At 28.8% G+C, this 14,368-nt stretch overlaps 1 protein-coding gene and 1 long non-coding RNA gene across 2 annotated transcripts in view; both read right to left on the bottom strand.

The window, feature by feature from the left end:
* Positions 1 to 3,702: 3,702 nt before the first annotated feature.
* LOC141295712 (uncharacterized) lies at positions 3,703 to 10,278 on the bottom strand. The gene is made up of 3 exons (XR_012341123.1): positions 10,145 to 10,278; positions 7,788 to 7,841; positions 3,703 to 4,002 (listed from the first exon to the last, which is right to left on the bottom strand). It is a non-coding gene; the product is annotated as an uncharacterized lncRNA (long non-coding RNA).
* Positions 10,279 to 12,971: 2,693 nt separating this feature from the next.
* Positions 12,972 to 14,368, bottom strand: part of LOC141296203 (inverted formin-2-like) — a 28,531-nt gene continuing 27,134 nt past the window's right edge. Inside the window, exon 16 of the mRNA XM_073827479.1 lies at positions 12,972 to 13,183. Within this exon, the coding sequence (XP_073683580.1) occupies positions 12,972 to 13,183 (212 nt within the window). The remainder of the gene's footprint in view (positions 13,184 to 14,368) is intronic.

Below are 14,368 nucleotides of genomic sequence, written 5' to 3'. Positions count from 1 at the left end.
AAAAAAACGCTTTGATGTTTAATGTAAGACTGAGTGGATTCGGGTTGTTGAGCTGTCAAGCGGTCTGAAGGCAGAGCCTAGTTTCGCGCATGCGCAGTCTAGTATGCGCTGATGTTGAGTGCCTAAGTGACTACAATGCACTATTGATCATTTTGGCTCGTGCATGTGATAAAACATCAGCTGATGCAATCAATACTGAATTTACGCAAGTCACACTTCAGTTTGAGGACTCCAGAATGGATCTGACTTTAAACGTGCTGACATATTTATATGGCATAATAATATTGTTTATGGACACATAATGTAACGATAAGGAGGAAAGCTGCAAGTTTGATCATGTGTTTTGGAACAAAGCAGCCTTTTTTCTTTTTCTTTTTTAATTTTGTCTTTACAATTTAAAATACATTTTTGGCAATTCTGACTCATTACTTTGAATTTTAAATTTATTTCTAGCATAAAATTTTAGAATTTATTTTTCACAATTCTCACTTATTCTTTACATTTTACATTTATTTTTCACAATTTTGACTTTAAATTCTGTTTATTTTTTGCAATTCTAATTTTTTTCTACAATTGTGGAAATGATTTATTCTTTACATTTTACACTTATCACTTTTACACTTATACATTTACATTTATCACTTATTCTTTACATTTTACATTTATTTGTCACAATTTTGTAAATCCACTTTTTTTCTATAATTGTGGAAATTATGTCTCACAATTCTGACTTATTTCTTTGAAATTGAAAGTTTATTTCTTGCAATTCTGAGTTCTGTCTTTAATTGTACTTTATTTATCAGAATTCTGATTTATTTCTTTAAATTTTTAGTTTTTTTTTGCAATTCTCACTTATTCTTTACCTTTTTTCTTTTATTTCTTACAATTTTTACTTATTTCTTTAAATTTTAAGTTTATTTCACACAATTCTGACTTTTTTCTTTATATTTTAAGTTTATTATTTTGCAATTTTGACTCCTTTAATTTTAAAATTTCTCACAAATCTGACTTATTCTTTACATTTAGATCTTATTTTTTTATTTTAATTTGAAATTTATTTCTCACAATTCTGACTTTTTGTCCTTTAAATTTCTAATTAATTTCTCACAATTCAAACTTTATTCTTTAAATTTTTACATTTCTCACAATTCAGTTTATTTCTTGCAATTCTGATTTTATTTTAAAAAAATATTTATTTAATTTATATTTCTCACAATTCTGACTTATTTCTTTAAATTTTAAGTCTATTTCTTACAATTATGACTTTAGTCTTTAAATTGTAAGTTTATTTCTCACAATTCTGACTTGTTTAATTAAATTTGACATTTATTTCTTGCAATTCCGACTTATTCCATTAAATTTTAAGTTTATTTCTCACAATTCCGACTTACTGCATTAAATTTTACGTTTATTTCTTTACGTTATGTTATTTTTAGGGCCGGGACTCGATTAAAAAAATTAATCTAATTAATCAGAGGCTTTGTAATTAATTAATCGAAATTAATCGCATTTTAATCGCATATAAATATTTGACCTGAGAACAGTGAGAAGTAAGTTTTTTCATATGGATTTTTAGTAACCATTGAATAATGACTGAATACATAAACTGAAGCAACAAAATATTGTTTATTTTTGTTCAACCAAGTCCAACAGACCAGTGCAATATTGCCATTAACTGTAGCAATAGGATACAGCGTTTCCCATAACGAAAACATTTATTTCAGTTAAAAAATAAATCCAAAACTCTCTATTTTAACATTTTGAACAATAGGGCTTTACAATCTTTTGCTATTTTTTTTTTAATAAATTATTGTGTTTTAATTTTTCTCATAATCAAATGAAAGCATAAACATTTATTTATCTTTAATCAAATGAAAAATAAACCTTTTTAATTTTTGGCAAACAAACAGAGGTTTTCTGTTAAAATCAATACATAATAATAATCATAGTATTTTTTTCTACAATTAAGTGGTTAATCTTGTTGTTATATTTATTTTTTATCATATTGTTTTTTTGTCTATTTAAATAGGAATATTGCTCTGTTTCATGTTAAACCGTACTTTTATTTTGACAGGTTGCCGTGTGTAAAGTATGATATGATGCTAGTTTTCTCAAATGAAACGTTAAAAATGACACTGACAGTAGCTTTGGAGATTGAGATCTGTTCATGTGAGATACAAATGCCAAAAATTAACGGGAGCATCACGCGTGCAGTATAAAAAAACGCGTCTCTGCCATTCTAACATACAGAGGCAAACAGTGCAGGATTCATATTAAAACGGTCTTTTTGCATTTCAGTTTTCAGACACTAGTCCATATGGCGATTTGAATTAAGTGACAGACCAACTTTTGATTTATCAATCCAAAAATCGACGAATTTACGTGGCATTCCGCGCTATAGTAAATTCGGTTTTTATGAATGGAGTCCGCGATCCAGTCCGTTTTCTTGGAGGAGACATTGTAAACGCGCCCCCCTGAGATGATGGTACGGGAAACACTGGGATATTTAGAAATATACTAGCATTCATTTCAGAAATTCAGGTACCCTATAGGTAGGTAGACCTTCTGTAAAAGCATTGAGGTGATACTTGAGGCTCGATGTCCTGCGGTGATATGCGCATTCTGTTAGTTGGTGCTCCAGTATAATTGGTCCGCCACTGAAACTCATCCAGTGAGAAACGTTCCGCGGTGCAAAATTAAGTGCGATTAAAATGCGTTAAAAAAAATTAACGCGTTATTTTTGTGTAATTAATTAATCTAAATTAACGCGTTAAAGTCCCGGCCCTAGTTATTTTACGATAATTCTCCCTTATTTCTTTTACTTCTGATTTTATCTCTTGCAACTGCGACATTTAGCTCTAAATTCACAGGTTAAATCTCACAATTCTGATTTTTTTCTCTCACAATTTCAAATGTATATCTCTAAATTGTAAGTTTATATCTTGCAGTTGCTAAACATAAATCCATAATTTCAGGTTTCCACCCGTGTCTAAATTGTGTAAACAGAAACAGAAGACTCGTGAAAAGTGCCACCAGTCTGTCAATCATTTTGTACACCTGGAATTGTAAAGTTGGGATTGGCTGCCATGCATTTGGAGGCGGGGCTTAGAACTGAAGGCGTGTCACGCAAGAAATTACAGAGCATCATCTGCTCTAGTTAAACGGCTGAAAACGGAGAAGAATTTGAGAGCTGGCAACCTTGAGTCGGGGGGGGGGGGGGGGGCGGGAGGTGATACACCGTTCTGCAGTATTTTGAAAGCGATTGCAGTACCAGTTTTGGCCACAATCCTACATACGGTTCCTTTATCTATAAATTCAAATTGCAATGTGAGCTTGAATGCTAACAAACAAAAATCAACACCGATTGCACATTTTTATTGATATATTTATATAATTTAGAGTCTTTCTTGATGAAAATACATACCGACATCAATATAAAGGTCACTCAAATGAAGATACTAAATAGTCCAGCTCAAGCACTGCAAACGCAAAACATGAACTAATCATTTCTGCTAAGAAATTTTTAGTACACTAATATTTTAGAACTGATGAACTAATACTTCTTAGGATTAATGCCAAACATCTTCATAACATAGAAAGTGTACATTCAGAGCCATATTAATAGTTAACAGCACGTATCTTAAAGGTTTGAGAAACAGCAACCATCCATGATAAGCTTTTTTCCGCTCCTCTGTTAACCACACTCACATGTAAACAAACGTTTGGTGTATCATAAATGTATCTTACAGTGTGCAAATATTTAAAACAGTTTGGTCAAATCTAAAGATTTAGCATTTAAAAATACACTTCTTTAAGCCAAACTCAAATACACAGTGTACAATGTGTATCTCCTCGAAGTCTGCCATCAGTCGCTCCTCCGCAGATGAAAAACGTCGGCTCTGATCTCATCCGATCCAGTGAGATCCAGTGGAACGACAGGATCACAGCAAGAACCGGCTCAACTTTTCCTTCTCCCCTTTGTTCTCCTTTTTCTAGAGCTTCCTGCAACATGACGGAAAAAAACTTTAAACATAAAGCGCCAACATTTGGCTTAAAATTCACATCGATTTAAGATGTGCATTAAAGGAATAGTTTGAGTGAATGGGTGCCGTCAGAACGAGAGCTGATAAAATCATCACAATAATCCACAAGTAATCCACACCACTCCAGTCCATCAGTTAGCGTTTTGAGAAGACAAAAAGATGAAACATATCCATCAAGACGTTTTTAGCTAAATTACGAGTCTGTAATCCATAATAATGCTTACTCCAGTGAAAAACATATTTGTTTAGAGCTGTTTTGGTTTGTAAATGGTGCTTGATCGGGGCAGATTTCTCATTTTTATGGATTATGGGCTTGTATTTTAATTAAAAATGTCTTAATACTGGATTTGTTTCAGCTTTCGTCTTCTCAAGATATTAACTGATGGTTTTGAGGATTGTTATGATGTTTTTATCAGCTGTTTGGTCTTTCATTCTGACGGCACCCATTCACTCCAGAGGATCCTTTGGCGAGCAAGTGACGGAATGACGCATTTCTCCCAATTTGATAAAGAAACAAACTTCTTGGATGGCCTGAGCGTAAGCATATTTTTAGTGAATGGGTGCCGTCAGAATGAGAGTCCAAACATCTGATAAAACCATCACAATAATCCACAAGTAATCCACACCACCCCAGTTCGTGATGTTTTTATCAGCTGTTTGGACTCTCATTCTGACGGCACCCATTCACTAAAAATATGCTCATGCTCAGGCCATCCAAAAAGTTTGTTTCTCTGGACTGGAGTGGTTTTGTGGATTATTGTGATGTTTTTATCAGCTGTTTGGACTCTCATTCTGATGGCACCCATTCACTAAAAATATGCTTAAGCTCAGGCCATCCAAGAAGGTTGTTTCTTCATCAAACCTGGAGAAATGCGTCATTCCGTCACTTGCTCACCAACGGATCCTCTGGAGTGAATGGGTGCCATCAGAATGAGAGTCCAAACAGCTGATAAAAACATCACAATAATCCACAAAACCACTCCAGACCATCAGTTAACTTGAGAAGCCAGAAACAAATCCATCAATAAAATACGAGCCTGTAATCCATTATAATACTTCAGTAAAAAAGTGGTCCGGTCCGAATCAGAAGGGAATCTGCACAGATCAAGCACCATTTACAAGCAAAAACAGCTCTGAACAAATATGTGGCTGGATTTTGATATGACTTTTTTTACTGGAGGAAGCGTTATTATGCATTATGTATTTTAGTTTAAAAGGTCTTGATGGGTTTGTTTCAGCTTTTGCCTTCTTAAGATGTTAACTGATGGACTGGAGTGGTTTTGTGGATTATTGTGATGTTTTCATCAGCTGTTTGGACTCTCATTCTGACGGCACCCATTCACATTCAATAGTGAGCAAGTGATGGACTGAAGGTGAGCACATTTTTTAACACATTCCTTTAAATTTTACAAATCAGCTTAGAAATGACACTGTAAGAGTTCAAAAACAATCCATATACAATTTGTTTGTGGATATCATGGCTGATATTTTGCAAAAAATAAAAAATGCAAGTCCAACCTCTAAACAATTTAGAGTTTTTATTCTGACAGCTGCACATCTGGACTCATTTCTAAACTATTTGCTTAGTTTATCTTCCATTCTTCACAGACAGACAGACAGACAGATCAAAGCCCTGTTTAATCATGACGACGACCCTAAAACATGTCGGGTCAAAGGTCACACACTGTTGCTGATAAAGCGACCCGAATCTTCACATATTTCTGCTGTCAATCATTTACTCTTAGTCATTAAACAAACATTTAGCAAAGTGATTTACACTGCTAGGTTTATCTATTTACATGAATATACACTTCTGTTTGGGGTCAGTAATATTTCTTTGAAAAGAAATGAATACTTTTATTAATGGATATGACTTGAAATACACTGACGGACGACCGATGAAGGCATAAAATACAGGATAAGAAGGAAAGCGGCGAGTTTGATCATAATACATGTGTTTTAAACAATGCATCCTTGTTTTGGTGCGCTTCCTCACAACGCATTCAGTGGCCAGGCTTTTTATTTCATTTCTGAATTTGTTTCTCACAATTCTAACATCTCTCTTTATTTTAAGTTTTACATTTACATTTATTTTTCACAATTTCAACTTAAAATGTAAAGAAATAAGTCAGAATTGTAAGACACATTCTACAATTATAGAAAAAAATCTGAATTGCAAGAAATAAACTTCACTTTCACAATTTCAGCTTTAAATTTGAAGTTTATTTCTTGCCATTCAGAATTTTTTCTATAATTGTAGAATTTATTTCCTAGTTCTGACTTATTCCTTTCTATTTTATTTCTCGCAATTCTGACTTTTTACTTTAATTTTTGGAATGCATTTCTCAGAATTATCACTTATTCTTTATATTTTACATTTATTTTTCACAATTGTAACTTTTAATTTTAAATTTATTTCTTGAAATTCTGACCTTTTTCTTCAGTTTTAGAATGCATTTCTCACAATTCTCACTTTCTATAATTGCAAGAAATACGTTCTACAATTATAGAAAAAAGCAGAACTGCAAGAAATAAACTTCACTTTCACAATTTTAACTTAATTTTATTTCTCACAATTCTGAATTTTTTCTAGACATGTAATATTTCTAATAAATCTGACTTATTTCTTTCAATTTTATTTATCGCAAATCTGACTTTTTTCATTTTAGAATGTATTTCTCACTTATTCTTTACATTTTACATTTATTTTTCACAATTTCAACTTTAAATTTATTTCTCACAATTCTGACATATTTCTTTAAAATTTTAAGTCTATTTCTTGAAATTCTCTTCAATTTTAGAATGTATTTCTCACAATTCACACCTGTTATTTACATTTTAATTTATTTTTCACAATTTCAATTTTAAGTTTATTTCTTGAAATTCTGACTTTTTCTTTATTTTTGAATGTATTTCTCACAATTCTGACTTATTCTTTAAGTTTATTTCTTGCAATTCTGTATTTCTTCTTTAATTTATTAATTTATTTCTCAACTCTGCACAAAAGTGCAAGTAAAGACATTTATGATGTTACAAAAGATTTCTATTTTAAATAAATGCTGTTGTTTTGAACTTTTCTATTCATCTGTGAATCCTGAAAAATAAAATGTCTCATGGTTTCCATAAAAACATTACTGTTTTCAACATTGCTAATAATCAAAAATGTTTCTTGAGCAGCTAATCAGCATACTGAATGATTTCTGAAGGATCATGCAACACTGGACACTGGAGTAATGATGTGAAAATTCAGTGGCGCAACACAGATATAAATTACATTTTAACACATATTTACACAGAAAACAGTACTTTTGAATCATAAAAATATTTCACAATTTTTAAATAAATGAATGCTGCCTTGGTGAGCAGAAGAGACTACTTTTAAAAACATTTTAAAAAAATCTTACGGACCCCAAAGTCAATTAAGAGAATATTATTGATTAAGTTACTGGTTAAAACGACAGACAAGCAGAGATCTTTTTGTTAACACAAAGAAATGAGACATATGTAAAGACCACATGTAAAGAAACGTTTCAACAGTCTCTCTGAGACCAAAGAGATGACGTTTATTTGACGGACCGAAGACGAGAACAAAGCACAGCAGATTCCCACGTGTTCAGGACGAGACAGAATGTTAATAACACAATGTGTGTCAATAGAGAGGACTGGTTAGAGATCGATTAGGCGGTTTCGGGCGGACGTCCTGCTCGGCCCTGTTAGTTGTCTATAGGGTGGCGTTTGACCTACCTCACTGCAACATACATCCCTTTTTAGAGCGTCCATTCCCTCTGTTACCCTTCACTTCAGAGGGTCAAAGAAAAAGAGACACGCTGAAGACATGACTGACATTGTTTCATGGGTCTGTAGAGCATGACCTCAGCTCAGAGACAGAGGAAATGCACTCGTGCCAGATTAGTTAACATCTGACAGCAGAGAATACAGAGCACAAAACACATTATAATAAGTGTCAAAAACGGATCTTTCTGGAATTGCCATTGGAAAATGACAACGGATGAGTATTAATTAATTTGATGAGATGTCAAGAAAATGTCCAAGTCATATTTCATCCGAAACTCAAAAGCCTGTTGTAAGGCTAATTTTGTTCCGTTGTGACATCATAGTAATGATACATTGGTTGGGGCGGCAGAAAAGTTAAAGAAATAAATGTCTGGGTTGAAAAATATACAATAATAACGACGACAACAACAGCAACATTTTAATGTATGATAAATGGGTGGGTTGAAAATGTATATTAATAAATATTTTAATATGTAATGTAAATAAATAAATATGCAACAACAACAATAATAAACATTTTAATATTTAATAAATAAATTGGTGGGTTGAAAATTTATAATAACAATCATAATTATTTGAATATTTACTGTATAATAAATAAATTAATGGGTGGGTTAAAAACTTAGAATAAAAAATTATATTTAATGTAAAATAAATAAAAAGGTGAGTTGAAAAATTTATAATAATAATAATAAACATTTTATGTAATGTAAACAAGCAAATAAATAAATAGGTGGGTTAAAAATGTATAACAATATTTTTTTATATTTAATGTATAATAAATAAAATAAATTGGTGGGTTGAAAATGTATAACAATAAATATTTTAATATTTTAATAAATAATTAATTGGTGGGTTGAAAATGTATAATAATAATATTTATTTGAATATTTACTGTATAATAAATAAATAAATGGGTGGGTTAAAAATGAATAATAAAAAATAATATTTAATGTAAAATAAATAAATCGTTGGGTTAAAAATGTATAACAATTAAAAAAAATTAATATTTAATGTATAATACAAAAAATAAATTGGTGGGTTGAAAATGTATAACAACAATAAATATTTTAATATTTAACATAATAAATAAACGGGTGTACAATAATAAATATTTTAATATGTAATGTAAACAAATAAATGGGTGGGTTGAACAGCAATAACAATATTTTCATATTATATTAAAATATAACAATATTACTGTGTGTAATAAATAATTAAAAGGGTGAGTTGAAAAATGTACAATATTAGCAATAATAAATATTTTAATCTGTCTAATAAATACATGAATAAATTGGTGGTTGAAAAAAGTATAATAATAATAATAATAAATAATTTAATATTTAATGTAAAATAAATATAGGGCTGGATTGAAAAATGTATAATAATACCAGTAAATATTTTTAATAATGTATAATAAATAAATAAATGGGTGGGTTAAAAACATAAATATTTTAACATTTAATGTACAACAAATAAATAAAGGTGCTAAAAATGTATAATAACAATATTTATAACAAATTGATAAATAAATAGGTTGAAAATGTATAACAATAATAAATATTGCAACATTTAATGTATAATAAAATAAATAAATGGGTGGGTTGAAAATGTAATAACAATAGTAAATGTTTTAATATTTTATGTATAATAAACAAAAACTAACAAATACATGGGGGTTGAAAAAAGTATAACAATAATAAATATTTTAAATTAAATTAATAATAATAAATTTAAATTAGGAATTTTCAGATTTTTTCATTCCTTCTTTATCCAAAACAAAAAAACTACTGTTTTCTTTTTATGTATAATAAAAAATAAATAAATAAATAAATGGGTGGGAGGAAAGTATAATAAGAAAAATAATAAATATTTTCATATTTAATAAATAAATAAAAATAAATAGGTGGGTTGAACAGATGTATAATAATAACTATAATACATATTTTAATTTAAATGTTTTAAATAAAAAATAAACATATTAAAATTTTAGATTCTTATTCCATTTTCTTTTTTATTCTGAGATGAGACATGACTTGGACATGTTTTATAATGACGTTCAAACAATTATCTGGGATTAAGAATTGCAGGAAAAGGAGTTTTTGTCCAGAATATTTTCCAGAAATATCCCAGCAGCCTGACTTCAGAGCAAACTGATGTTAAGCATTAAAATATTAATCAAATAATATTTTAGTAATAGAAAAATTAGCTTTATAAACAAAACATTTACTGTGTCAGCAAAATGTTTTAAAAACACACTTTGGATGCTGAAAAATGCTGTTTATTAGACACATAAATAGATTTACCTTCATTACTGCTTTTTTTGTTTCTGTGGACGAAATGTTTTTTATTTTCAGGCTTCAGGGGGGCGGGGCCTACATCCGGAGTGGGCGGGGCTTGTGGCATCACTCCGTCCACATCATCAAACGCCTGCGGTATTCCAGGAGTCTCATTTCCGTTGTCATCCGCGCAAACCTCACTCGACTGAAGCGGCTCGTCTTTATTCTTCACAGAGTCACTGTTATCACATCCGCCGTTTGTGCTGGAGTCACTATGAGCGGCGGTGGCGCTTAAAGGGTCGGTTGCGTTTACCAGAGTCACATGATCATCTGTAGACCTGATATTATTTCCATTGTGATTCTGATTTTGTTGTTCTGTGTTGGTGGTTGTAAGGCAGCTGGGTGAAGCGTCATCTGTTTCCTGAGCTGGAGTGTTTGTAGTAAGGGTTTGTGCTGGACTGATGTCTGTGGAGGTGTTTCCAGGTGATTGCAGCTCCTTCACGTCTGAAGAAAGGCTCTCCGGTTCACCTTTAGCCGCTGAGGAGGTTTCATTGCAGGGATTGGTGTCGCAGCTTTTGTCCGGATCTCCTGGAGGCGCTTCGACTACAGACGATCCAGCTTCTTCTCCGACAGACTTGACACTTGCTGCTTTAGGACGAGAAGAGATGGGTTTGTTCAGGAATAGAAGAGCGTGTCGAATGGAGGTGAAGCGTGAAGCAAAGCCAGAGCTCTTTTGATGCTCGCTTGAGTATTTAGCTTACAAAATATAGATACGTTTTCTGCAGAATGATAGATCCTAATTGTTTACATGCAGTGTACAGACTGGGTTTGGGTAGTTGACATCAGGGTGTGACATGCTTTATTTATTTATTTTCATATTTCCCTTTTTTTTTTAAACTATTGTGAATGTAGTTACTATAAATTGAGAGACTATATGGAAGAGCAGTACTTCCAAAGATGTGCCACATTGCAAGACTATTTGATGTAAACTAGTGAAGGTAAATAGGTAGAGCTGCACGACTTATGGGGGAAAAAAGTTACAATAACAACAATAACATTATTATATGCATTTATTTAATTATTGTTATTATTGTTATTATATTATCTCTCATTATTATTAAACAAAATGAAAAATAAATGTATTATATTATTATTATAGATTATATATTATAACATTACCATTCCTATACGTAATAAATATTATTATTATTACTATTATATAACAATAACATTATTATTATTATTATTATTACTATTATATGTAATTAATAATAATAATTATTATTATTAAACAAAATATTAAAATGAAAAATAAAAATATTATTTATTATAACATCATTAAATGTAATGTTATATAATTATAATAGAACAAATATTATTATATTTATTAAATACTAAAAATGATTACTCATTAATAATAATAATTATTAAAATATTGAAAAATAAAAATATTTAAATATTATATTTCTTGTTATATCAGTATTAACCTTATATGTAATATATTACATTAGTATTATTATTGTTATTATATGATACAAAAGCAACTATTATTGTACAAAAATAATAACTATACAAAATAATAACATTATAATATTATAATAATATTATAATATTTAATAAATTACTACTACTAAAATAATAATAATTAAAAAATATTAAAATGCTCAAAAACAAAACTATTTTTGTATTTATAACATTAGCATTACGTAATTTATTATTATTATTATTATAGAACAATAACATTATTATATGTAATTATTATTACTATAATAATAATAATAATAATAATAATAATAATAATCATCATCATCATCTCATTATTAAACAATATTAACCTTTAAAAAAATATATATTTTACTATTATATCATTATTAACATTATGTAATATAATATTATCATTATTATAGAACAATAATAACATTATATGTAATAAAATATATTATATCACTATATAATAATAAACTAAATCTCAATAATATTAAACTAAATATTAAAATGTTGAAAAATAAAAATATTGATTTATTATAACATGTATTATTATTATTATTATTATTATTATACAAAAACAACAATATATGCTATAAATTAATAAGTATTCTTATTGAAAACAACAAACATATAATAATTATTTAAAATTATGTCTTTTACTTTCTCATATATATTACCATTAAACAAAAACTAAATGAAAAATATTATTTTATTTTATTATTATTAGCAGTATTTATTATAAAACTAGATTTTTTGTAGTTTTTATAAAGCAATTTATTTATTGTATACTGTTCTAAATTAAACTACAAATATTTATAAATTATTTTCTAAATGTCTTAATTTTTAAACTTTTAGTTTGACTAAAAACAGCAGAGTTTGAAAGCTAGTTATATTACGATTAATTGTGCAGCCCTATACAAAGCAGAACAAAATGATGAATAACCTAAAAGCATTAATCACCATTTACAGAATTTAAACAATGTTCCTTAAACATATTGATGTTAAATTAATAAATCAAAATGTCAACTACCCATTTGAGTTTACAGCTTGTATTCACATACATTGACATGCAGCTTTGCTAACAATGTAGTGTTTAATATCACTGGCACGTGATTGACAGCTCAGACTGGTGTCAGCAACCAATCAGAAGAGGCGAAGGAGGCAAGCGGCAAAGCTGATTGGTCGTGCAGCAGGAGGTGAGGAATCAGGCTCAAATCCTCCGTCACACAGCGACTCTATGAGTGACTGGACTCGCAAACACGGGTTTGCCTTTAAAGGGGTCAATAAAAGCGGACTGCAGTGAACATTACAGTTAGTTTTTAATCGTATAATCAATTCAACAGTCAGACCCCCTTTAGTCCACTCATCATAGACACAGAAACAAACGCGTGCAGTTCAGACTCGAGCACCGGAGGCTGATATTCTTACCGGACGCTCCCGTATCTCTATGCATTTCACTAGAAGGGCTTTCCGTTTCGCACCTGGGACGAGTCTTTCTCAGATGGAAACCCTTTCGAATGTCGGCCAGGAGATGATCGATGATGCAGCCGTCGTCCTGCGGCACCGGACCTCTGCGGACTGACACAAAACACATTTCTATTAGTGAAAACTGGAAATACTAATGAATAACACACAAAAAAAAAAAAAAAAAAAAATTAAACATTTTAATGTTAATTAAAACTAATTTTAATATTAAAAACAAAAACAATATTAAAAGTTAAAAACAATAGTTTTTAAATGAAAATGACAAACTGTTAACCAATATTAAAATATTTTTAATTATAATTTTTTTAAATTATTTTAATTAATCGTTTTATTTATTAAATATTGATTTAATATATTATATTATTATAGAACAATTATTTCTATAATGTAATCAATAATTATTATTATTATCATCATCTCTCATTATTATTGAAATATTAAAATGTTGAAAAATAAAAATATTTAACTACTGTTATATTACAACATTATATGTAATATATTTTAGTGCTGTCAAACGATTAATCGCATCCAAAATAAAAGTTGTTGTTTACATAATATGTGTGTGTACTGTGTATATTATGTATATATAAATACACACACATACAGTATATATTTTGAGAATATTTTCTATATTTATTTTGAAATACATTTTTATTCAATAATTAATATTATATATAAATATATTTAATATATAAACATAACATTTTTCTTAAATACATCCATGCATATGTGTGTATTTATATATACACACACATTAAATATACACTGTACACACACACATTAAATCGTGATTAATCGTTTGACAGCACTATTATTACTATTATTATTAATATTATTATTATTATTATACAAAAGCAACATTATTATAATACAAAAATATTATTATTATTATTATTATATAACAATAATAACATTGTTTAATAAATTTTCTTAATAAATAAATTATTACTACTAATTAAAAAATATAAAAATCCTCAAAAAGAAAATATTTTTGTATTTATTATAACATTACGTAATATATTATTATAGAACAATAACATTATAGGTAACAAATTACTATTATAATAATAATAAATATTAATATTAAAAACTAATAACTGATTATTTTAAAATATTAAATAGAAAAAAGTAAACAACTTTAATATTAAAATTTTAAACTTTATATGAATAATTATTAAAATATTGTAAAATGAAAATACATTTAAAATTGCTATTAATGACTATTTAAATAAATTAAAACACATTAAAATTAATATCAAAATACTGTAATTTTAGTTA

Source organism: Garra rufa, chromosome 21, assembly GCF_049309525.1.
Source record: "Garra rufa chromosome 21, GarRuf1.0, whole genome shotgun sequence".
In the NCBI taxonomy this organism is placed as follows: domain Eukaryota; kingdom Metazoa; phylum Chordata; class Actinopteri; order Cypriniformes; family Cyprinidae; genus Garra; species Garra rufa.
The sequence above is the reverse complement of the archived record's forward strand: the minus strand, read 5'-3'. Positions and strand labels throughout refer to the sequence as shown.